This window comes from Macaca nemestrina, chromosome 11 (genome assembly GCF_043159975.1).
Source record: "Macaca nemestrina isolate mMacNem1 chromosome 11, mMacNem.hap1, whole genome shotgun sequence".
Classification (NCBI taxonomy): Eukaryota; Metazoa; Chordata; class Mammalia; order Primates; family Cercopithecidae; genus Macaca; species Macaca nemestrina.
This window is the reverse complement of record NC_092135.1, coordinates 116,460,456-116,485,807: the sequence shown is the minus strand read 5'-3', so window position 1 is coordinate 116,485,807 and position 25,352 is coordinate 116,460,456. Positions and strand designations below refer to the sequence as shown.

At 53.5% G+C, this 25,352-nt stretch overlaps 2 protein-coding genes across 5 annotated transcripts in view; both read right to left on the bottom strand.

Annotated features, from left to right (window-relative positions):
• LOC105481216 (villin 1) overlaps nt 1-3,721 on the bottom strand; it is a 31,925-nt gene extending 28,204 nt beyond the window's left edge. Inside the window, exon 1 of the mRNA XM_011740617.3 lies at nt 3,665-3,721. The gene's annotated coding sequence lies outside the window, so the exon portion shown is untranslated. The remainder of the gene's footprint in view (nt 1-3,664) is intronic.
• Nucleotides 3,722-17,957: 14,236 nt separating this feature from the next.
• LOC105481215 (CTD small phosphatase 1) lies at nt 17,958-24,107 on the bottom strand. Of its 4 annotated transcripts, none has more exons than XM_011740615.3 (7): nt 23,726-24,107; nt 22,167-22,315; nt 21,670-21,774; nt 21,480-21,536; nt 20,767-20,859; nt 20,477-20,662; nt 17,958-19,596 (listed from the first exon to the last, which is right to left on the bottom strand). In XM_011740615.3, the coding sequence occupies exons 1-7, from the start codon at nt 23,790-23,792 to the stop codon at nt 19,468-19,470; spliced, it is 786 nt and encodes a 261-aa protein (XP_011738917.1). In that variant the 5' UTR covers nt 23,793-24,107; the 3' UTR covers nt 17,958-19,467. The 4 variants fall into 4 exon arrangements, with proteins under 4 accessions (XP_011738917.1, XP_011738918.1, XP_011738915.1 ...); XM_011740616.3 differs by having other exon boundaries at nt 21,670-21,771; XM_011740613.3 differs by lacking the exon at nt 23,726-24,107 and having other exon boundaries at nt 22,167-22,870.
• Between the last annotated feature and the right edge of the window lie 1,245 nt (nt 24,108-25,352).

Sequence of the window (25,352 nt, the reverse complement as noted above, 5' to 3'; positions counted from 1 at the left end):
TGAGCCTCACCTGGGGAGCTTCTAAACGTGCTGATGCTCCAGGCTCTGGCGGCATCCCTGGGGATTCTGATTTAATTAGGTCAGGGTGGGGCTGGGCATGGGTGCTTTGTTTTCTGCCTTTTGGGAGGTGGAGCATGGGTGCTTTTAAAACTCTCCAGTGATTCTGATATGAGCCAGGGCAGACAGCCACTTGTGCCCAGTTATTCTCCTCCCTAGTTTTAAGGCTCCTCCTCACCAGGCCAGAGGCCACCCCGATCTCCATGGAGCCTATCACCCAGCCTGGCAGGGAGCTGCCCTCCATGAATGCTCCTTGAACTGATTAATGAATGAAAGGGCATGTGGCCAACAGGTCAGGCCTCCACTCGCTGACAGCCTGAAATCTCAGTATCTAATCTCTCCTTGCGCCTTGACTTTGAGTCACCTCTTAGTGACTTGGCCTTTTAGTACTTAGAAACTCCCTTTTCTGAGCCCTGAGGAGTGGCTGCTGCTTCCCTGGCATTCTAGAGTTTGAGGTAAGGCCCTGCCCAATCTCTTGATCAGTGCCTCCTCTGGCTGATCATAAGCAGCTTGCTGTGTATCTGTAGGAGCCCCTTGGGCTTGGGTCCCATCTGATGGCCTGTTGGCTATGGCCTTCTCCCTCAGGCAACCATGATATCCTCCATCAGGTATTTTTCAACCCACCAAGTCCCCAGGGCTCCCAGGATTCCTGGTCCAGCAGAACCAAGCTGGGTATAAAGGAGGAGACCATTTTCTGTTTCATTTCTATCATCACCTTTGTCTCTGTCCCCTCCTTTCATCCATCTATCTATCTATCTATCTATCTATCTATCTATCTATCTATCTATCTATCTATCTATCTATCTATCTTTTTGAGAAGGAGTTTCACTCTTGTTGCCCAGGCTGGAGTGCAGGGGCGCTATCTCGGCTCACTGCAACCTCCGCCTTCCGGGTTCAAGTGATTCTCCTGCCTCAGCCTCCCGAGTAGCTGGGATTACAGGCGCAAGCCACCAAGCCCAGCTAATTTTTGTATTTTTAGTAGAGACAGGGTTTCACCATGTTGGCCAGGCTGGTCTTGAACTCCTGACCTCAGGTGATCCACCCACCTCAGCCTCATAAAGTGCTGGGATTACACGCATGAGCCACCTTGCCCGGCCCCGTCCCCCTTTTTCTTTGACACTCACTAGCTGTATGAACGTGGACTTCCCTTCTTCATCTATGAGCTGAGGGAGTCAACTTAGGGGGTCAACTAAATTGATGATCTCTAAAGTCTCACCCAGGGACATGCTGATTCCAGGGGTAACTGGCAGCAAAAGAAATAGAGGGTGGACATAAGGAGGCACTTCTTGCTCATCAGAGGGGGGATTCAGGGCAGCAGGGACTTGAAAAAACCAGTGCTCCCCCTCCCCAGAGAGAAATCAGGATTGGCCAGCCCCCACAGGCCAAAGGTGGGCAAGGGGACTCAGGAGTGGCAGCTCTGAGACGTGGCCCCCCTACCTGGTGTATACCTTCCAGCTGCTCCTGCCCTGTACCCATGGTTGGTCAGAACAGATGCTTCTCCTCCACCCCTTGGTAGGGCCTCCTCCTCACTTCTCCTGTCTTCCCTGAACTGCCAGGAAGACCAGGGCCTCTCACTTCCCCCAACCCTGCCACCATGGGCCTTGTTTGGATTTGAGTTGTCTCCTTCTTCAGCCTGAATTCACTGGCTTCCTCAACTCCTGGTACTTTCCCTTCTGTGTCCCCAGACCAGGGAAGGGCACCGTCACCCCAAGACCCCAACACCAGCCATCTGTGCAGCATCCTGGACTCCTTTCGCTTCTGCCCTTCTGTCCACCAAACTCCCTTGAGTCTCCCCACTACACACAGCCCCCTGGCCCCTCTCTGCTGGCACTCTGCCCTCTAGAAATGCCATGCTGCCAGCAGGCCCCACCCCCATGCTGCCTCTCACCCCATGCCTGCTCACACTGCTCCCACATGGAACGTTCTCCCCACCTTTCCCATACTAACATGCTCTTCTAGACTCAAGTTAGATCTCATTTCTTCCAGGAGACCTTCCCAGAATCCTCAGGCTGGACAAGGAGCCCCTCGGCATCCTGGACTGTCCCCTCTCTTGACCTCCTGACCACATGGTGATGAAATAACCTGTTTGTAAGTTTGAGGTCCCTGAGCTCCAAGACCTAGATATGTTTGTCTTTGTAGCCCCCAGCTCCTAGCACATAGTAGGTGCTCAACAAATACTCATGATGCTGAAAGGCTGAACTGTGGGATGGAAGGAGGACCCTCCCAGGGCGTTGGAGGGGTTTGGGCTCCTACTGTCTGCAGGCCATCCAGGCCATCTTGTGTTTCTTTCTTTTTTTTTTTTTTTTTTTTTTTGAGACAGAGTCTCACTCTGTTGCCCAGGCTGGAGTGCAATGGTGCGATCCTGGCTCACTGTTATCTCTGCCTCTGGGTTCAAGCGATTTTCGTGCCTCAGCCTCCTGGGTAGCTGGGACAATAGGTGTGCGCCACCACACCCGGCTAATTATGTATTTTTAGTAGAAACTGGGTTTCGCTATGTTGGTCAGGCTGGTCTTAAACTCCTGACCTCAAGTGAGCCACCCACCTCAGCCTCCCAAAGTGCTGGGATTCCAGGCATGAGCCGCTGCGCCCAGCCCACCTTGACTTTCTTATCTGAGCCCTGTTGTACTCGAGGTGTGGCTCTGTTGTATGTGGGGTGCTGCCATGGCCCCTAGTTCCCAGTGGTGCAGCTCTGAGCTAGACAGGAATGTGGTGGGGCAGTGAAGGTAAAATCCCACCCCTCAGACAAAAGACATCCTCCTGCTTCCCAGGCTTGTGATAGCAGAGGGAATAGACACCCACCCAAACCCTCCAGCCCAAAGGCTCTGCCCCTCAGTGGCCTGCAGGAGGCCCCAGCAGATGATGTCCCAAGAAGACAGTAGCCAGTGTGTCCTCAGAGCCTGGTCTGCACCTGGCCCCCATCCCTAGTTCTGCTAAATGGGCCCACAGTGGCTGGGGAGGCTGATGGGGCAGCTCCAGGTAGAGGGAAGATAGGGCAGAGGTGCATGCTCAGGTGTCCCGGCATGGCCCAGGACCTAAGGCCCTGCCACCTCTAGCCCCTTGCCTCTGCCTTTGCCTCTGTCTTTGCCCATTCAATTTCTTGTGGCTGTTGCTCATATGCTACAAGTGAGGAGGCAGGGCCCTGAGGTCCCAGGAGTGTCAGAGGAATGGTGACACAAAGGATAAAACACTCCAGATGAAGAAGAAATGGGCAAAGAGATGAGCTGGTGGGGAGGGGGCTCAGGGAGTGAGGTCAGGGAGACTAACTAGTCCCGGTCTGCCCAGGACTGTCCTGGTTTTAACTCTAGAAGTTCCAGGGCAATTGGGATGGTGACACCCAAAGTGGGATGGGGCTAGCCACAGATAGGAGACTGAGAGAGCCATTGCCTGGGGCAGGGCCAGCAAAAGTCTCTCCCTGGAGGCCCAGGACAGACACGCAGGACAGACACGCGGGGCTCCCAGCACTTCTCACACTATCCAGAGTGCCAAGCCTCCCTCTCGAGCCCATACCAAGGTGCTCCAGGAGGCCCCAAGTTGCCTGAGAAAAGCAGAGGACCCCATCCCCTCACACCATCTAAGGTCTCCATGTGTTCCCACCAGGTTGCCTTACCTGTCTTGGGGAGGCAGCTGCCACCTGGGAGATCTCAGGGAATTGTGGCAAGCTGGCTGCAGAAGAGCGACCTTTGTCCCCACCCCCACCCCCTAGGAACTGCCTTCACCATATAAGGGAAGATAGGGCCCCAGAGAGGTGAGGGGGTGGGGAGGCAGGTGCTGCCAGGTCCCTGGAGCCCAGAGCCCTTGACAGCCTGACAACGAGAGCTGATGTGCCCCACCCTTGGCTTTTTTTTTTTTTAAGCCTCACTCTGTCATCAGGCTGGAGTGCAGTGGTGCCAACTCGACTCACTGCAACCTCTGCCTCCCAAGTCCAGGTGATTCTCCTGCCTCAGCTTCCCAAGAAACTGGGACTACAGACATGTGCCACCATGCCTGGTTAATTTTTGTATATTTAGCAGGTAGGGATTCACCATGTTGGCCAGGCTGGTCTTGAACTCCTGACCTCAAATGATCCAGCCGCCTAGACCTCCCAAAGTACTGGGATTACAGGTGTGAGCCACTGCGCCCAGCCCCTCCCTTGGCTTCTGAGTGAGCAAGAGATGGGGTGCTTTTCTGCCCAAAGCCCAGGACCTCACCACAGGCAGACAGCACTGTCCAGGCAAGGTCAGCGGCGCCTGAACTTTCCCCCTACCAACCAAGAGAAGGAGGCTCAGCTGTCCTCCCACCTTCCCTGGGGTGAATGGTTCACAGGGAAGGAGAGGCAGGACCCTGGGGTTCCAGAAGCCCCAAACCCAGGGATGCAGGGGCTCATACTCAGGGCCCCTCCAGAACAGATGGGAGGTCTCTTAGAGGTCTCTTCTCAGCATGATCCTCACTTAGCAAGTGCCCCCGTCAGCACAACTGCTCTTCCTCTCCACCGCCAGAGGCACTGGCTCCACCTGGAGTGTTTTTTTTGTTTTGTTTTGTTTTTTTGTTTTTGTTTTTGTTTCTGAGATGGAGTCTCTCTCTGTCACCCAGGCTGGAGTGCAGTGGCATGATCTCGTCTTACTGCATCCTCTGCCTCCCGGGTTCAAGCGATTCTCCTGCCTCAGCCTCCCGAGTAGCTGGGATTACAGCCACCCACCACCACACCTGGCTAATTTTTGTATTTTTAGTAGAGACGCGGTTTCACCATGTTGGCCAGGCTGGTCTTGAACTCCTGACCTCGTGATCCGCCCACCTTGGCCTCCCAAAGTGCTGGGGTTACAGGCGTGAGCCACCGCACCCTGCCCACCTAGAGTTTTTATGAGATGCCATAAAACAGTGCCTTTGAACTCTGTTCTGCTACCCTCTCCCAGAAGCCAAGGTTTCCATGTCTGATCCCTGACCCTAGGGGATCCATCTCACTCAGGCAGGAAAGGAGTGCAGCCATCTCTGGCGTGGGTCTCGCTGAGAAACCAGCTTCACACACAAACTTAGCACCTTGGGCAGCTGCCTCCCAAACTTCAGAAATTCTATCACCTGTGAAGTCTGGTATTTAGGAGGGTGACATGAAGTTGGCTGGGTGAGTCCCTCCTTCTGATCACAGCCTCCCAAGAGTTCTGGAGACCAAATGTACAGTAGTCCCCCCTTATCCAACGGGGGATACATTCCGGGACCCACAGTGGATGCCTTAAAATCTCAGATTGTACTGAACCCGGCTGCCATCAGCTGGAGCATGTTTCTGTTCGTGTCTTCCACCCACAAACTGAAGCCTTTTCCATTTTCACTAAGCGCTTATCCTGCACTGTGGCCACACTTTTGCAGTTTGAGGTACAACAGCAAAATTAACACAAATTTCTGTTTCCTTCTTCACAATTTCATGAACAGAAGATGCATTCTTATCATAGATCTTAGCAACCTCAGCATATGATGATTTTTTTTCTTTCCTTATTGAGAACGATTACCTTTTCATTTAAAGGAAACATTTTATGGCTTCTTTTTGGCACACCCAAATTGCTAGCATCGCTCCTCTTGCATTATTTAGTAAAATAAGGGTTACTTCGGGCAGAGGGTTGTTTTTATTTTTGTTTTTTGGAGATGAAGTCTCGCTGTCTCACCCAGGCTGAAGTTCAATGGCACGGTCTTGGCTCACTGCAACCTCTGCCTCCTGGGTTCAAGCAATTCTCCCATCTCAGCTTCCCGAGTAGCTGGACTACAGGTGCGTACCACCACACCCAGCTAATTTTTCCTGTATTTTTATCAGAGACAAGGTCTCACCATGTTGGCCAGGCTGGTCTCAAACTCCTAACTTCAAGTGATCCGCCCGCCTAGGCCTCCCAAAGTGCTAGGAGTACAGGTGTGAGCCATTGTGCCCAGACCAATAAAGGTTACTTTGAACGCAAGCCCTGCAATGCCATGACAGTGGATCTGATAGCCGAGACGGCTGCTAAATGCCCGTCAGGGAGCGTGTAGCGTGTGGAGGTACTGGACAAAGGGAAGACTCACGTTTCGGGTGGGATGGAGTGGGGCGGTGGGAGATCCCATCATGTACTGAGAATACTGTGCAATTTAAAACTTACGAATGGTTTATTTCTGGAATTTTCCGTGTAGTATTTTCAGACCATGGTTGACTATGAGGTACCTGAATTGGTGGATAAAGGGAGAGTGCTGTGTTTGTACACAGGTGGGGCATGTGTGTAGTATATGTGTGTGCACACGCTCATGAGTTGTCTGGAAAGAGGAGTAAACACTAGAGGTGCTATTTTGTTTCTTTTTTTAAAAAAAAAATATTGCTGGGTGTGGTGGTGCACACCTGTAATCCCCGCTACTAGGGAGGCTGAAGCACAATAATCGCTTGAACCCGGGAGGCAGAGGTTGCAGTGAACTGAGATTGTGCCACTGCCCTCCAGCCTGGGTGACGAAGTGAGGCTGTCTCAAAAAATATATACATACATAAATATAAATATAAAAATATATAATCCTGCCTTCTATGTCACAGATTATGAAAAAGAAAAAATAACACTTTCTTGTGAATAAAAAGGAGTATATATATGTGTGTGTGTGTGTGTGTATTATATATATATATATAGAGAGAGAGAGATACACTCGATTACAAGGACAAGAAAAAGGAAGGTAAAAACTCACCTATATTTTCATTACAGAGATATTCTCCAGATAAATCACTGTCACTGAATTGTTCTGGGATATTTCTTTCAAGTCATTGTCCAGCACAGGTATCTACCTGTCTGCATGTGTGTATTTATTTATTTATTGAGATGGAGTCGCACCCTGTCACCCAGGCTGGAGTGCAGTGGCGCAATCGCGGCTCACCGCAACCTCTGCCTCCCGGGTTCAAGTGATTATCCTGCCCAAGTATCTGGGATTACAGGTGTCCACACCATACCAGCTAATTTTTGTATTTTTAGTAGAGACAGGGTTTCACTATGTTAGCCAGACTGGTCTCTAACTCCTGATCTCAAGTGATCTGCCCGTCTTGGCCTCCCAATGTGCTGGGATTACAGGCATGAGCCACCACGCCCGGCCCTTTTTTCATTTTTTCTGAGACAGAGTCTCTCTCTGTTACCCAGGCTGGAGTGCAGTGGCATGACCTTGGCTCACTGCAACCTCCGCCTCCTGAGTTCAAGTGATTATCCTGCCTCAGCCTCCCAAGTAGCTGGGATTACAGGTACCCGCCATGATGCCCAGCTAATTTTTGCATTTTTAATAGAGATGGGGTTTCGCCATGTTGGCCAGGCTGATCTTGAACCCCTAACCTCAGCCTCCCAAAGTGCTGGGATTATAAGTGTGAGCTACCATGCCTGGCCTGTGAGCATATATTTTTAACTGTCATATGATATATCTTATTTTGCAATTTCTTTCTTTTTTTTTTTTTTTGGAGACACAGTCTTGCTGTGGTGCCCAGCCTGGAATGCACTGGTGTGATTATGGCTCACTGCAGCTTCGACCTCCCTGGACTCAGTGATCCTCCCACCTCAGAAGTAGCTGGGACCACAGGCACACATCACCACATCTGGCTAATTTTTGTTGTTGTTTGGTAGAGATGGAGTTTCCACCATGTTGCCCAGGCTGCTCTCAAACTCCTGGGCCCAAGCAATCCACCTGCGTTGGCCTCCCAAAGTGCTGGAATTACAGGTGTAAGCCACCGCACCCAGCAACTTCCTTTTCAGTTGTTTTATAGTAATTCATTAGACAGCACAGTTTATGTAACCAATACCTCATTGTTGGACTTCCAAATTATATCTAATTATTTGATACTCAAAGAATGCTGTGGTAAATATTCCCATTTCCAAATATTTGCCATTAGATTACATCCACTATCGCTTTGGGATAGATTTTAAAAAGTGAGGCCGGGTACGGTGGCTCATGCCTGTAATCCCAGCACTTTGGGAGGCCGAGGCCGGCAGATCATGAGGTCAGGAGATCGAGACCATCTTGGCTAACATGTGAAACCCCGTCTCTACTAAAAATACAAAAAAAAAAAAAAAGTAGTCGGGTGTGGTGGCGGGTGCCTGTAATTCCTGCTACTCAGGAGGCTGAGGCAGGAGAATAGCATGAACCCAGTGGGCGGAGGTTGCAGTGAGCCGAGATCACGCCACTGCACTCCAGTCTGGGCAACAGAGCAAGACTCTTACTCAAAAAAAAAAAAAAGTGAGATTGTTGAGTCAAAGACGTGAATAGGAAAACTGCCTTCCAGAAAAGCTGCATGAATGGATAGTCCCACCTGCAATACATAAGTGGCTGAGTCTCCATCTCTCCCCAGTGCTCTGGTACAGTATCGACGAAGCTCTCTATCAGTTTGATTGACAAAAAAGAAAACAGTCATTGTGTTGATTTATGTTTTTTTGATTACCAGTGAGAGAGACCATTTTAAAATATATTTATTAGCTATATCTCCCCTCGTTAGTTTTTAATTAATTTGTTGGTATTGTTTATAGAGTTAATGTCTTAAGACTGGTAATTTGCCTACCATTTATGTGATACTTGTCTCTAGTTTCTTGTTTGCCTTTTAATTTAGCCGGGAGAATCGTTTGGTGAACATGTTCTTAAAAATTGTTTCCAATGTCTTTGTTATGATAAATGTCAAACATATAGAAAAGTGAAAATAATAGTACATGGACTCAAACATTAACATTTATCGTATTTTATTTATTTATTTATTAAGACTATATCTCACAGGCTGGAGTGCAGTGGAGTGATCTCGGCTCACTGCAGCCTTCGCCTCCCGGGTTCAAGTGATTTTCGTGCCTCAGCCTCCACAATAGCTGAAATTACAGGCATGCACCACCATGCCCAGCTAGTTTTTGTATTTTCAGTAGAGACAGGGTTTCATCATGTTGGCCAGGCTGGTCTAGAACTCCTCACCTCAAGTGATCCGTCCACCTTGGCCTCCCAAAGTGCTGGGATTACAGGTGTGAGCCACTGCACCCAGCCCATGCATTTCCTTTTATTGTTATATCTCTTCAATGTTTTTCTTTTGTCTACAGTATTTTTATTTTTTAAAATTTTATTTATTTACTTATTTATTGAGACGGAGTCTCACTCTGTCGCCAGGCTGGAGTGCAGTGGTGCAATATCGGTTAACTACAACCTCTGCTGCCCAGGTTCAAGCGATTCTCCTGCTTCAGCCTCCCTAGTAGCTGGGACTACAGGCACGCGCCATCACGCCCAGCTCATTTTTGTATTTTTAGCAGAGACAGTTTCACCATGTCGGCCAGGATGGTCTTGATTTCCTGACCTCAAGATCTGCCCGCCTCAGCCTCCCAAATTGTTGGGATTACAGGCGTGAGTAACCGCACCTGGCCTATTTATTTATTTTATTATTTTTTGAGATAGAGTCTTGCTCTGTTACCCAGGCTGGAGTCCAGTGGCGCGATCTTGGCTCCTTGCAACCTCTGCCTCCTGGATTCAAGCGATTCTTCTGCCTCAGCCTCCCGAGTAGCTGGGATGCCACCATGACTGGCTAATTTTTTGCATTTTTAGTAGATATGAGGTTTCACCATGTTGGCAAGGCTGGTCTCGAACTCCTGACCTCAGGTGATCCACCTGCCTCAGCCTCCCAAAGTACTGGGATTGCAGGCATGAGCCACCACGCCAGCCTTTTGTCTACAGTATTTTTTAAACGTAGTATATGCTGAACATTTTGTCTTCAGTATTTTTTAATCTAGAAGAGTTCTTTCACGTTTTCCCCCCATGACATTGACTTACCTGAGTCAAAGACAGTTGCCTTGTAGAATGTTCACGTTGTGGAACTGAGCCTTTCCTTATTGTATTATCTAATTTGTTACATTTCCTTCTGCACTTCCCACAAACTGAAAGTGCATCTAGTAGGTCCTGGTTAAACTTTTTTTTCTTTTTGAGACAGAGTCTTGCTCAGTCACCCAGGCTGGAGGGCAGTAGCACTATCTCAGCTCATTGCAATCTCTGCCTCCTGGGCTCAAGTGATTCTCCTGCCTCAGCTTCCAGAGTAGCTGGGATTACAGACGCCTGCCACCACACCTGGCTAATTTTTGATAATTTTAGTAGAGACAGTTTTACCATGTTGGCTGGGCTGGTCACAAACTCCCGACCTCAGGTTATCCGCCCTCCTCGGCCTCCCAAAGTGCTGGGATTATAGGTGTGAGCCACTGCGCCCAGCCTAAACTCTTTTTTCAAGAATACTTCAAGGACAGTGTTTCTCAAACTGTAATGTCATTAAGAATCACCTGAAAATCTTTGTAAAGTACATATTCTGATTCAATAGAACTGGTAGGGAGGGGAGCTGAGATTCTGCATTACTAGCAAGTTCCCAGGTGATTTTGCCTTCTCAGGTGATTTTCCCAGTTGAACCATTTTTTCAGTATCATGGTCAAAGGTAATGACTTTGCATGGCATCAGAAGGAATATATAATGTCAAGTCATCCTTGCATGAGTGTTGTGAAGGTGAATCCCTTGGTTACAGCAATGTCAGGCAGATACCCTTATGTTTGTTGTTGTTGTTGTTTTAGATTGCCAAACTACCCATGTCCACATATACCTTTCTGTATTGGAAAGGCACAGCTCCCCCTTTACAATTAGAAGTCATCTTGGTGCTGAGTGCAGTGGTTCACACCTGTAATCCCAGAACTTTGGGAGGCTGAGGTGGGTGGATCACTTGAAGTCAGGAGTTTGACAGCAGCCTGGCCAACATGGTGAAACCTCGTCTCTACTAAAAATACAAAAATTAGCCAGGCACGGTGGTGTGCACCTGTAGTCCCAGCTACTCAGGAGGCTGAGGCACGAGAATCTATTGAACCTGGGAGACGGAAGCTGCAGTGAGCCAAGATTGTACCACTGCACTCCAGCCTGGGCAACAGAGAGACTCCATCTCAAAAACAAAAACAAAAAAACACAATGCTGGGCACGGTGGCTCATGCTTGTAATCCCAGCACTTTGGGAGGCCAAGGCAGGTGGATCACTTGAGGCCAGGAGTTCAAGACTAGCCTGGCCAACATGGTGAAACCCTGTCTCTACTAAAAATACAAAAATTAGCCATGGTTGTGGCAGGTGCCTGTAGTCCCAGCTATTCGAGAGGCTGAGGCCAGGAAAATTGCTTGAACCTGGGAGGTGGAAGTTGTAATAAGCTGAGACTGTGCCACTGCACTCCAGACTGGGCAACAGAGTGAGACCCTGTCTCAAAAAAAAAAAAAACAAAAACAAAAACAAAAAAGAAGTCGTCTTGGGGTGACAATTTGGCAGCACAAGTTTTTGATTTTTTTTTTTTTTTTTTGAGACGGAGTCTCGCTCTGTTGCCCAGGCTGGAGAGCAGTGGCCGGATCTCAGCTCACTGCAAGCTCCGCCTCCCAGGTTTACGCCATTCTCCTGCCTCAGCTTCCCAAGTAGCTGGGACTACAGGCGCCCGCCACCTCGCCCGGCTAGTTTTTTGTATTTTTTAGTAGAGATGGGGTTTCACCGTGTTAGCCAGGATGGTCTCCATCTCCTGACCTCGTGATCCGCCCGTCTCGGCCTCCCAAAGTGCTGGGATTACAGGCTTGAGCCACCACGCCCGGCCAAGTTTTTGATTTTTTACTTACCACTTTCTACTTCTTTTATAATAACTCATTTTTAAATAACTTTTCCTTCATCTTACAGTGAAGTATTACTTTTTATTTTTGTTTTTCAGACAAGGTCTCACTCTGTTGTCCAAGCTGGAGTGCAGTGGTGCAATCAGGGCTCACTACAGCCTCGACCTCCTGGGTTCAAGGAATCCTCCCACCTCAGCCTCCAGAATAGCTGGGACTATAGGCTCTCACCACTACCTCCGGCTAATTTTTTTGTACTTTTTGTAGAGATGGGGTTTTGCCATGTTGCCCAGGCTGGAATGGAACTCCTGGGCTCAAGCAATCTGCCCACCTGGGCCTCCCAAAGTGCTGGGATTACAGGCAGGAGCCACTGCACCCGGCTTACTTTTTATGTCTGTTACCCATCCCTCCCCCTCCCCCACCCCAGTGATTTACTCCCTGCTACACCCAAGAACCTGGTGCATAGTAGGCATGCAATGAATATTTAAAGGAAAGAAATGGAAATGGAACTTATGATTTCTTTCTTTCTTTTTTTTTTTTTTGAGACAAAGTCTTACTCTGTCACTCAGGCTGGAGTGCAGTGGCGTGTCACTGCAGCTTCCGCCTCCCGGGTTCGAGTGGTTCTCTTGCCTCAATTCCTAAGTAACTGGGATTACAGATGTGTGCCACAATCCCCAGCTAATTTTTGTATTTTTAGTAGAGATGGGGTTTCACCATGTTGGCCAGGCTGGTCTCAAACTCCCGACCTCAAGTGATCGGCCCACCTCGGCCTCCCAAAGTGCTGGGATTACAGGGGTGAGCCACCGTGCCTGGCAGAATTTATTATTTCTATCTTTGCTATTATATTTAGGAAGCTAAGTGTGTTTTAAATTTGAACTATTTTTATTATTTATTTATTTATTTTAAGACAGAGACTCGCTCTGTTGCCCGGTATGGAGTGCAGTGGCATGATCTTGGCTCTGCTCTATCTCCCAGGTTCAAGCCATTCTTCTTGTGATCCACCTGCCTCGGCCTCCCAAAGTGCTGGAATTACAGGTATGAGCCACCATGCCCAGCCTATTTTTATTTTTAAAATTGAATAAGGTGGAGCACGGTGGCTCATGTCTGTAATCCCAGCACTTTGGGAGGCCAAGGTAGGCAGGTCACCTGAGGTCGGGAGTTCGAGACCAGCCTGGCCAACATGGTGAAACCCCGCCTCCACTAAAAATACAAAAAGTTAGCTGGGCGTGGTGTCAGGTGCCTGTAATCCCAGTACTCTGGAGGCTGAGGCAGGAGAATCACTTGAACACAGGACGCAGAAGTTGCAGTGAGCCAAGATCGCACCATTGCACTCCAGCCTGGGCAACAAGAGTGAAACTCTGTCTCAAAAATAAATAAATAAATAAATAAAATAAAATTTAATAAATGTACCTGGTAAAATAATTCAAATTACAAACAGAAATGTAACAAAATGTGTCTCTTATACATTAGATGAATCTCATTCCCCCAGCCTCACTCCCCAGGATTAGCTACAATTATCTTCTCAGAGTAAGTGAAAGTATATATTTATATTTGTGTCTATTTTTATATTTTGCCTTCATAGGAATACACCATCATTGTTATGAATCTTGCCTTGTTTCATTTAACAGTATCTCTTGGGGCCGGGCACGGTGGCTCACACCTGTAATCCCAGCACTTTGGGAGGCTGAGATGGGCAGATCACAAGGTCAGGAGATCGAGACCATCCTGGCTAACACGGTGAAACCCCGTCTCTACTAAAAATACAAAAAATTAGCCAGGTGCGGTGGCGGGCGCCTGTAGTCCCACCTACACGGGAGGCTGAGGCAGGAGAATGGCGTGAACCTGGGAGGCGGAGCTTGCAGTGAGCCGAGACTGCGCCACTGCACTCCAGCCTGGGTGAAAAAGTGAGACTCCGTCTCAAAAAAAAAAAAAAAAAAAAAAAACAACAGTATCTCTTGGAGATCATTCTATATCAGCTTGTATAGTTCCTCCTCACAGTTTTCATGACTACATGGTATTCAATAACAAAATGTATTTAACCAGTCCTTTATTGGTGGACACTTAGATTATTTTAAGTGTTTTGCTGTTACAAATGATACAATGGGCTGAGCAGTGGCTCAAGACTAATTACCACACTTTAGGAGGCTGAGGTGGGTGGATCACTTGAGCCCAGGAGTTCGAGACCAGCCTGGGCAACATAGTGAGACCCATTCTCGTTTTATTTTGTTCTGTTCTGTTCTGTTTTGTTTTGTGACAGTGTTTTGCTCTTGTTGCCCAGGCTGGAGTGCAATGGCAGGATCTTGGCTCACTGCAACCTCCGCTACCCGGTTTCAAGCGATTCTCCTGCCTCAGCCTCCCAAAGTAGCTGGGATTACAGGTATGTGCCACCACGCTCAGCTAATTTTTTTTTTTTTTTTTGTATTTAGGAGAGACAGGGTTTCACCATGTTAGTCAGGCTGGTCTTGAACTCCTGACTTCAGGTGTTCCACCCGCCTCAGCCTCCCAAAGTGCTGGGATTACAGGCATGCGCTACCGCGCCTGTACCTATTTTTTTTAAAATAAAACAAATTTTTTTAAATGACACAATGGGCCAGGCACGGTGGCGCATGCCTGTAATCCCAGCATGTTGGGAGGCCGAGGCAGGCGGATTAAGAGGTCAGGAGAGCGAGACCATCCTGGTTAACATGGTGAAACCCCATCTCTACTAAAACTACAAAAAATAAGCCGGGCGCAGTGGTGGGCACCTGTAGTCCCAGCTACTCGGGAGGCTGAGGCAGGAGAATGGCGTAAACCTGGGAGGCGGAGCTTGCAGTGAGCCGAGATGGTGCCATTGCACTCCAGCCTGTGAGACCCCGTCCAAAAAAAAAAAAAAGTTGTCTGCATTTTTAAAAATATTTTTGGGCTGGGCATGGTGGCTCACGCCTGTGATCCCAGCACTTTGGGAGGCCAAGGCGGGCGGATCACAAGGTCAGGAGATCGAGACCATCCTGTGAATGGTGAAACCCTGTCTCTACTAAAAATACAATCAGCAGGGCGTGGTGGCAGGTGCCTGTAGTCCCAGCTACTCAGGAGGCTGAGGAGGCTGAGGCGGGAGAATGGCGTGAACCCGGGAGGCGGAGCTTGCAGTGAGCCGAGATCAAGCCACTGCACTGCAGCCTGGGCGACAGAGTAAGACTCTGTCTCAAAAAAAAAAAAATTTTTTTTGGCCAGGTGCGGTGGCTCACACCCATTATCCCAGTGCTTTGGGAGGCCAAGGCGGGTGGATCACAAGGTCAGGTTTGAGTTTGAGACCAGCCTGGCCAACATGGTGAAACCCTGTCTCTACTAAAAATACAAAAAATTAGCCAGGTGTGATGGTGGACACCTGTAGTCCCAGCTACTCAGGAGGCTGAGGCAGGAGAATCGCTTGAACCCATGTGGTGGAGGTTGCAGTGAACAGAGGTCATTGCTCTCCAGTCTGGGCGACCGAGCGAGACTCTGTCTCAGAAGAGAACAAAAAAAAAAAAAAAAAAAAAATATATATATATATATATATATGTGTGTGTGTGTGTGTGTGTGTGTGTGTGTGTGTGTGTGTGTGTGTGTGTGTGTGTGTATATATATGGATATTCTCAAATCACTCTCCAAGGAGATTGCACCCGTTTACAGGCCTGTTTCCCTACATCTTCTTGAGTGATTGTGTGTGTGTGTATGTGTGTGTGTGTTACAAGCAAACAGGGAATCTCTGCCCCACATCTGGCTCTAGTAGAGACATTTTCACATCTGACATCTCCAAAGCCAGAAGATGTCACCTTCCTCCATGTCCTCCACTCCTGCCTCCAGGGCCAGCTAGCTACCTCTTCCTGCCAAGTTATCTCCTATGTCACATCCATCTCTCCTTCCTTTCCTTTTTTTTTTTTTTTTTTTGAGACAGTCTTGCTCTGTCACCCAGGCTGGAGTACAGTGGTGTGATCTCGGCTCACTGCAAGCTCTGCCTCATGGGTTCAAGTGATTCTCCTGCCTCAGCCTCCTGAGTAGCTGGGATTACAGGCGCCTGCCACCATGCCCGGCTAATTTTTTTTTTTTTTTAAGTAGAGATAGGGTTTCGCCATTTTGCCCAGGCTGGTTTTGAACTCCCGAGCTCAGGCCATCTGCCCGCCTTGGCCTCCCAAAGTGTTGGGATTACAGGTGTGAGCCACCGCACCTGGCCCCTTCCTTTCCTCTTCATTCTGCCTCAGTTCAGGTCTTAATCCTCCATCTTTGGGACCATGCCTGTGGTCTCCCAATAGTATCTTGTATCCTCGTACGCCTAATTTAGCTTCCAACATGCAGCTGCCAGGTTTCAGCACAGCTCACTCTTGCTCAGGGTTCCTCAAAGGCACCCTCTGCCTGCAAGAAAAAGGCTACTCCCAGCCAGGTGCGGTGGCTCACACCTGCAATCCCAGGACTTTCAGAGGCTGAGGTGGGAGGATCGCTTGAGCCTAGAAGTTCCAGACCAGCCTGGACAAAATAGTAAGAACCCATCTCTACAAAATAAAAATAAAAATTAGCCAGGCTTGGTGGTGCATGCCTGTAGTCCCAGATACTCCCACAGGCTGAAGTGGGAGGATGGCTTGAGCCCAGGAGGTCGAGGCTGCAGTGAGCCACGATCATGCCTTCCCACACCAGCCTGGGAGATAGAGATCTTGTCTCAAAAAAAAAAAAAAAAAAAAAAAAGGCCACTCCCATGGTCTGGCCATAGATCTGCATAATCTATCCAATCCTGCATTCTGCGGCCTCATTTCCTCATTTCCAAACTCCTCTGAGCCTCGCTCCTCCAGGGAGTGTTTTCCAATCCTCCAGGGCTGCCCAAATAGGGCTAGGTGTCCTCTGTCCTCACTCGCCTTCCACGGTTCTCCCGTGCTGCATTTGCAGAATTGCAGTGATCATCTGTTCACGTTTCTTTCTCTCCACCCTACGGTGTGAGTTCCCTGAGAGCAGAGGCATAGCCTGGTCCTGGCACGGTGCCTGGCACACAGTACGCACCTGATACATGTGATTGACTTGAACTTCATGTGGCTAGAGGGTGTGTAGGTAGGTGGTGGTGGAGGGGAAGGCTCACTGTGGTCTCAAAGTCTGGAGCTCCTTTGCGTGTTTATCTGGTCTCTGCGATGCAAATCTGGGAGGATCAGTGTTGGCATGGAGAGCAGAAAATAAGAGCAGGACCGGAGGATGAGGGCAGAGACCGGAGAGGACTGGGTATTTATCTAGCCAAGGGCTCTTGTGATCCAGCCCAGGCCAAAACTGAGACTAGGGTAACTGCAGGTTTCTTCAGGTAGGTGCTTATTGGATCTTTTCTACCAGAGAAAAGCAGTGGAAGGAGGACAAAGGACGGTTTCACACAGCGCTGACTCCTCGTCACACAGACTTGGGGACCGATCAGCGTCTGGGGCACCAAGAGGCAGTCTGGGGGCTGGATTCACGAGGTAAGGTGTTGAGCAGACGGGACAGGGAGGTGGAGCAGGGGCGCAGGCACCAACACTTGAGAGAGGCACTTCCCCCTTCTTCCCTGGGTGTGTGCAGTGGCGGCTCCAGAAATGCCCCACCCCTGGGAAAGGGGCGAGTGAGGCTGGCCCCATCTTTCCAGCCCCCGGCGAGCTCCAGCGTCCGCGAGGACAGGGAGGCCTCTAGCGGCTGGCGAGGGAAGCAGGCAAAGGCCGGCTGCGGAGGGCGGGAGGGCATTTCCTGCCCGGGCCTGGGGCCGCGCGCTTTCGCAAAGGAAGTGCCTCCGGGACGCAGGGCGGGGCGGGAAGTGGGGCGGGGGCGCGGCCAATGGCAGCTCAGAAGCCGCAGAGGGGCGGGGCGGGCCGAGCCCCGGCGCCGACCCCACCCAGGCTGCCCCGCAGAGCTAGGCGCCGAAGCCCGCCGCACCCAAACCAACAAGTTCTGCCGCTGGAGCTTCCACCCCGAGCCTCGCCCCGCTCCCCGCCTCTGCCTTCGGGGCCGCACAAGCCCTGCCCCTGCCGCTCCAGGGCAGAGGCCGCGCCCCCTTCCCCGCCGCATTCCAGGGCTGCCCCTCCCCAGGCCTTCGAATTTTGCTTTCCAGCTAGCAGTATCCCGTTGTGTGTCCAGGCATTTAATTAGTCCTGCCAAGAGGGTACATCTCCATTTTGCAGACCACATCCCCGAGGCGGGGAGAGGTAGAAGAACACAGCCTGGAGGCTCAAATTTGTGCTCTGACGCTGCCCATTCCCACCTGAAGTGTCGAGGGACGGGCAGCCCCTCCAGGTGTGCTGAAGCGGGGGTCCCACGGCAGGTGCAAGGCCCACACCCCACTTGCTTAAGTACCCCGCAATAACCACAGAAACAAGATGGGGGTCTGGCTTTCTCTTTAGTTCTCATTACACTGGGGCTCTGTCAAAGAGAAGGCACTTAAATGGGAAGGCCACCTGATGCAGGCCAACCATACTTGCCCCCCCACCTGCTCTGGGGTAAGGGGGCACAACGACATCGCCATTTGACATCCCCCTTGGCACTGGTATGTGGGTCCCCTTAACCGTTAGACCCTGGGGAGAGCCCAAGGCCTTGACCTCCGGAATTGCCATGTTAGGAGGAGGGGCTTCAGAAACAAGAGTCGGAAGGCAGGATATCCTGGGAGCTGCCCCCAGCCAGCAGGGGGCTGTAGGGGATGGGTTGGCACAGGGGAGGGGGACAGCTTGGTCGGGCTCCCTGGAGATCCCCAAACCCCACAAAAGGTCCCACCTCCTACAGATCCCGCAAAGGCACCGGTGAAGTCGGGTGGGTGAAGAGGCACTGATGAGCTGGCGTAGAGACCCCCCCCCACACACACTTAGCTGGTGTGCCTAGCATAATGCTGGGCACAGAAGGTGCTCAAGAAATGCTTTTTTGAATGAATGAACGGAGCAAAGGGATGTGAGGGACAGAGGACAGGGCCTGGGGCCCCTTGGCCCAGCTTGTTCCATTCAGAAAATAGTTTAAAAAATGTAAAAATCCTTTCCCTCCCTCCCCCCAACGTCTGGGCCCAGGAAAGGGGCAAGGGAGGGGTGTCTCTACCCTGACCCTTCCCTCTCTCCTTCCCCTGAAAATCTATATACACATGTACATATTTATATGGCACCACAAGGGGGGTCTTGCCTATGCCCCCACACTCAGAGCTGGGGGAGCCAAGCCCCAGGGCTAGTTAAGGCAAAAGTCTGAGGTCGTTGCTTGGATGATGCAGGGAGCAGCCCTCAGCTGTTGGCCCTGGAGAAGCTGTACTGTGGGGCCTGAAGGACAGACTCCTGCTGCCTTCCCCAGTGGTAACAGACCTTCTCCCCTCCCTCCAAGGCAGAGGCAGAGATTGGTAGGGGCCCTCTCAGTCCCAAGAGAGGAGGTGGGGCAGGGGGAGGGGCTGGTTCTCCCCTCCCAGCCTAGAGCTGTGCCCCTGGGAAAGCTGGGCGGGGAAGAGGGGGCTCTATGCAAGGCACTTGATGTTCACCATTCCCAGACTGGGGGTCCAAGGCAGGAACCCTGCCTCCAGGAAGCAGAACCGGAAGGGGCCAAGGGGCCCGATTTGGCAGCAGAGAAACATGGTAGCATGGACACAGACAGAAAAAGGGAGCAGCAGGCAGGGCCCCTCAGGTCCCCTGAGAATGGGGGAGGAGGTTCGAAGGCACTGACATGGGGCCTGGGGCTCACAGTCCTCAGTGCAGCCTGCTGCCCCTGCACCGCCTGGCGAGGCTGGTGGGGGAGACGCCCGCTTCCCCATGGCACTGAGTGTGGCGGTGGCCCGTGGGTTTTCCTAACAAAGGCCTGGGCAGTCTTCCTGGGAGGAGGTGTGGGTGTCATTGGTCAGGGGCAGGTCCTGGCCCCATCACCCTCACTAGCTCCCTGGCCGTGGCTGCCTGAGCACTGAGTACACGTCGTCCACGCGGCTGAGTTGCTCGAAGAAGGGGAGGAGGTCGTGGAGCTCTGTGTCACTCATGTTGTCAAACCACGAGGCCACTGGTACCTGGGGAAGTGGGTGTAGGAAGGTGAGGGGGGCAGGTGGTCCTGAGTGCAGAATTTCCAGGCCAGCCCTATGTAGCTACTACTCAGATCATGAAGTTTCTGAAAACCCCTCACCCATAGTGTTCAAACTTTTTTGACAGCAACCCCCAGAAAAACACATTTATAAACCTAACAATGCCAAAGCTTCACAATTCTTAACCTTATTTGTGCAAAGCACTCGGATACTTTTTTTTTTTTTGAGGCAGGGTCTTGCTCTGTTGCCCAGGCTGGAGTTCAGTGGTGCAATCTTGGCTCACCACAGCCTCTGCCTCCAGGGCTCAAGTGATACTCCTACCTCAGCCTTCTGCATAGCTGGGACTCCAGGCATGCATCACCATGCCTGGCTAGTTTTTGTATTTTTTGTAGACATAAGGTTTCACCATGTTGCCGAGGCTGGTCTTGAACTGCTGGGCTCAGCTACCTGCTCACTTCAGCTTCCCAAAGTGCTGGGATTACAGGCATGAGCCACTGCACCCGACGGGATATTTTCTATTCGATTTCATTTTATTAAAATTCCCGATCAGGACCCACTAAATTAATTATGTGAGCCATCAGTAGGTCACAACTGGCAGTTGGAGAAGTTGAAACTTTCCAAACTCGGTTGCCCTTTTGGGGCCCCTGTGCATGGCAGATACTCTGCTGTGTGTGAGGGGAAAGGACCACATGGCTGCAGGGCAGGTGGACGAGGGCAGTGGGCAGCAGGCACAGGCAACTGAATGCAGGAAGGACTGGGAGGGCACCCACCCCCCAAATGGGAATCCGGGAGGCCAAAGTGGCCTGAATGGACTGACCCCTTCCTGGGCCTCAGCTCCTGTCCCAGTCCCAGTCCAGCCCACACTCACGGCATTGTCCGGATGGAAGACATAGGAGGCAGGCGAGTTGTCCAGGATGAGCACCCGCCGCAGGTCTCGGCCCAACCGGCTCAGGTCCTTCACATAATTCCCCCGGTGGAAGACGCAGGACTCTCGAAACAGCCGGGCCCGGAAGGCCCCCCATTTGTCCAGCAGGTCAGCTACTGGGTCTGCATACTGGGAGCAAGAGGTGGGTCATCCTGGGGCCTGCAGGTTCATTGGGCTGCATGTGGGAGGTGGGTGGGAGAGTACGGTTGCCCCAGGACCCCTGTGGGGCTCACCTTGGCGAGGCTGGCGGTGAATAGCACACATTCAAAGAGCTCGCCCATTCGCTGCAGGAACTCATCCACATGAGGCCGCTTCAACACGTAGACCTGGGGGGCGGACCAGTGAGGCGGCTGCGGGCCAGTGGGGCAGTGTGGAGGTGGCCAAGGGCTGGTAGGGCATGGGCCAAGGAGGCAGAGGCGCACAGGAAGGAGGCTGGGCCTGCAGGCTCCACTTGGCCAGCTACCCTGACCACTGCTGGGAAACTGCCACCCCCACCCCAAAAACGATCAAAACTTCTACTCCACTGGCCAGTCCTACCTCATGAGGTCACTAATTCCCAGTCCCTTCCCCTGCCTCAGCCTAGTGTAGGAGTCCAGGGGCAGCCCCCTCACCCCAAGGCTGCAGGGCACCGGTCCCCGAGCCAAGTAATGGAGAACAGGCTGGACAACACACAACCTATCCTGAATTACTTGAACTGGGTCCCGGGCAGGGTGGGGCGAGGGGGCACAGCATGGGGGAGCCTAGAGGAGGAGCCCACTCGGCAGGCCTGGAGTCAGCACAAGCCCCTGGGGTTCTGTGTGACTTTGGGGCAAGTCTTACGCCCTCTCTGGGTCTCTGACATTCCACATGTATGCAATTCCCATCCGAGGCGCTCCAGATTGGTAGGAAGAACCTAGGGTCTGGGAGGCAGATGCCAAGCCCACCACTGCCTCTTCCTGGCCCTCACCTGGTGGACCACCCCATCAATCTCCACAGGGATGATGAAGTCCGCGTTGTTCACTGGCTGTGGGGGGAAAAGAGCTGCTGGAGTTAAGAGGAGGAGCCCCAGGGCATGGGGCCCAGCACACACCTCCCTCCCAGGCCAGGGTGGGGGACCCCTCCAAGACCCAGGCTGAGGACCGTTGAGCAGGGCCCACCTTGAAGGAGCTGTGCACCAGGGTCTCGTCCAGGTCGATGACCACGCAGATCTTGTCTGAGTCCTGGGCCTTGGCCGCAGGGAGCAGGTATTGGACTGGGGTCTGCTATAGGGAGGGCGAGGCTGGCAGGGGTGCCTCTCTCCAGGCCCATCCTTCCTCCCATGTAGGCTTCTCCCCCTAGACCTCTCCAGAGGAACCCCGGGCCCAGAGGACAGATATTTTCCCCTTCCCAGCTTTGCCCCTGCCAGCTCTGGGGCTTGGGTAGGCCTCCTGGTTCTCTGAGACCTCTCTGAAAACCAAGGTAGAAAATAGCTTCCACTTAGAGAATTCAGTCTCCCCACAGTAGGCAAGGCCTGGCAGGGGAGGTTGCCACCCACCTGCTCTTCACCTTGCAAGTCTACAAGTCCATCCTGAAAAGCTCAGTTAGGAGCCCCTTCCCCTAAAACCCTGAATACTTAGTCCAGGTGCTCACGCGGCCCCACCTGGCCCCCACGCACCTTGGGGATGGCGCCATTCTCCTCCACAAGCAGGGGTGCCCCGCTGTGGGCGGGCAGAGCCTCCCCATCATCCCGGCAGACACAGCAGAAGAGTGAGTGGAGGATGCCCCGGCTTCGGGGCTTCTGGGAAGCTGCTGACTTCTGGTCACCTGAAGTAGGGAGGCCCAAGTTGGGGGCTCGGTGCACACTGGCCTGCAGAATCCTGCATGTGTGCCCAGGCATGAACCCCTGAGCTGGGAGGATCTTGCCGTGGCCCCTTCATCGAAGGAGACACACTAAGGCAGATCCTGACTTTCTCTGAAATGCCCCTGTCAAGGCCCCACAATCTGCTCCAAGGCTCCTGCAGGTCCCTGACAAATAAGAGACCTATCAGATATTAAGGCGCCCACATAGGGAGTGCGTGGCCTGGAGAAGGGGGTCCTGGGGTGCTCTCTCCCTGCATCTCACAGCCTCCATGACTGCTAATGATCAGCCCCACTGGGGTGCCTCCTGACCCCACCTTACCTGAGCACCCCTGCCCAGGACAGCCAGGGCCTGGGACCCACGGCAGTCTGCCCCTGCCCTCTCTCCATCCTCTCCACCCCCATTGGTACAAAGTCCTCACTGCGGCTGGGCCCAGAGGCAGGGGTGCAGTCCTTCGGACTAGGGCCAATGTCCAGTGGCCATCTGTTTGCCCCACCCTGCCCAAACCTCCGACCTGGAGCCCAGGAGCGGCGGCCTGATTAACAGACACCCCTCCCACCCCATCCCCCTTCGGCCCCCTACAACTAGCCTTTCCACCTTGCCCTCAGCTCCAGGGCAGCCAGGCCCAGGCGAGGGTGGGCAGACCTGGGGGCAGCGTCCAGGTCCTGAGATCCACACGGGGAAGAGGACGGGCAGACCCCCACCCCGGCCCAGCCACGCGCGAGGAGGTGGGGGCGCGCAGCAGCTAGGCTTCGCGGGGTGGTGCGTGCCCACTAGGCGCACGACTCTCCCCGCGGGCGCCAGGCAACTCTTGGAAGTGCTGACCGTCCTCTCTGTGTCTCCGAGGGGCTCGGCGCCTCCACGCGTGACGCGAAGTTTGTGGGAACGTGGCTGTGTGTTGGCGGGAGATCCCTCCAAGCCTCCCTAGCCCGCTGTCACCTCGGCGCCCCCTCCCAAGACCAAGACCCTACGGAACCGCAGCCAAGGGAGGGGGTGGGGCGGAGTCTCAGCGGGTGGCCCTTAGGCACCCTCCTTAGCTCCCCCATCTCCCAGCCCCATTGGCGCCAATGGGGGGGGGCGCCCATGCACCACGCAATGCCAGCCAGGAAGCCCCCGAAGGAGTTCCTTCTCTACTCCTGCCTCAGTTTCCTCACCTCGAGCGGACGGGAGCGCCCCAAAGGCGCCAGGCCCCGCCCCGCGTCTCTGAGCCTCCTTTGAGTTCAAACTCTCTCCCCGCTCCCTCTTGGGCTGGGAGCTTCGGGCACGGCTGAGGCGGCCGCCCGGGGCGGCGGCGGCGGCTCCTCTGGGGAAGATCCCGGCCACTCCTCTCCTCCCACGGCGCCCCGACTTCGGCCCCCTCCCCGCAGCCCCGGTACCTTTGCCCCGCAGCGGGCCCCGAGCCTCCTCCTTGCTGATCTGAGTAATGACGGCCGAGCTGTCCATGGGGCCGGGCGCGCTCCGCTCCGGCCGGACTCTGGCCCGGGCGCCCGGCCTCCCCCCCGGCTGGGGCCGGAATCGGGGCGCGGGGGGGAGGGGAGGGGTGGGAGGGAGGGATCCCCGCGAGCTTCGGAGGGGAGGGGAGCCAGGTTCTAGGGGGGAGGGGGAGGGAGGGGGCGCGGAGGAAACTTTGTTACAACATGGAGTTTCCTCCCCGCGAGGCGGATGCAAACATGGAACCCAGGCGCCGTTTCAAGGCTCCCCCTTAAAAGGGCAACGGCTTCGGCGTGACCTGGACTCGGCTGCGGCTTTCGCCACTTCTGGGACCGACGCGGCTAGGCGGACTGGGAGGCGGGCCGGGCCGGGTTCCTGCCGCGCTCCAGGGGGCGTCGCCTCCCTTCCTGCCGCCCGCCGGCGGGGCTGAGCCTCTGCGGCTGCGTGGCAGGCTCGGCACCCGGCTCACCGTTCCAGGCCGCCGAGCGCCTTGGGCCAAGGCCCGCCCGCGCGGAGCGCCCACGCCCGGGAGTGCACGAGTGCGGCGCGGCTCCACCTCTGCGTTTTCTGAGGACTCGGGACTGGAGGCTTCTTGGTTACCTCGTTGAGGACTTGGGGATAGCGCTACCTCATCTGTAAAATGGGTCTTCTCTCCTGTCTGGTGGTCGCAAAGGTCACTTCGCAAGGGCGTCATGAGCCAGCGAAGGCGCTGCTGGCTTGAAACAGCTGTGCAAACCTCAGAATCACGGTCTTGACTAGGACGGTCACCGCCCCCCGCAGCCCCTGGGCAAGGTGCCCCTGGTCTGTAGGGCGTGAAATTTCAATTCCCTGCCCTGGGAAGTCCCCTGCCGACCTCTCCCCACGGCCCCACGCGGGGACCCGCACGTCCACCCGCCGCGCACAGGCCACCACGCATTCCCGCCTGGAGAAGTTTTCGTATGCGCTGTTCTCTCCGCGTAGCCAAATTCCACCGACCTCGAGGAAATGCCACCTTCTCCAGGGGCCTTCCCAGGTCCCCTCCCCTGGTCCCCTCCCCTGCCCCCGTTCGCCAGCCGCCCTGTGATTACTGGGGGTGCGGTGGGGGTCACTGGACTCGCTGCCGATCCCAGGAGCCCAGCACGGCGCCGCACGCGGTGGGCCCAAAGCCCGACCGTGGGGACCTCAAACCAGAGGCCCTCAAGGCTCGTTCCACCCGGCCTGTGGCGCAGTGCTAGGCACTTGGGAACGAAGGTCCCTGCCTTCTCGCGGGAAGCCCCTCCGTGGTGCGCGCCGTGGGTCTGCGGGTTGGTCTTGTCACTCGTCATTACTATTCTGTAAGTTAACCATTTAAAAACTAATAACGCCAAGCCCGACAAACACGCCTCGGCACTTCCTCCCCTCCCCGCTCTCCCGCGGGCCTCCGTGGCGGGGCGGGGCGGGCGCGTCCTGTCCCGTTCGGCCTCCGGGTGCGACGCGGCGCACGTCCGCCAGGCCCTGCCGAGGGGGAGCCGGGGAGGGGAGGCCCCGCGCGGGGGCCGGGAGGGGAAGGGAGGGGAGCGGCGCCTGCCATTAGGCGCGGCGGCTTCGTGCCCT

Coding starts and splice junctions, on each gene's coding strand:
- LOC105481215 (XM_011740613.3), bottom strand. CDS start 22,388: ATGCCTGGGCACACATGCAGGATTCTGCAGGCCAGTGTGCACCGAGCC. Junction 20,860..21,479: donor TTGATGGGGTGGTCCACCAG/GTGAGGGCCAGG, acceptor TCCGCCCCCCAG/GTCTACGTGTTGAAGCGGCC. Junction 19,597..20,476: donor TCTTCCATCCGGACAATGCC/GTGAGTGTGGGC, acceptor CCACTTCCCCAG/GTACCAGTGGCCTCGTGGTT.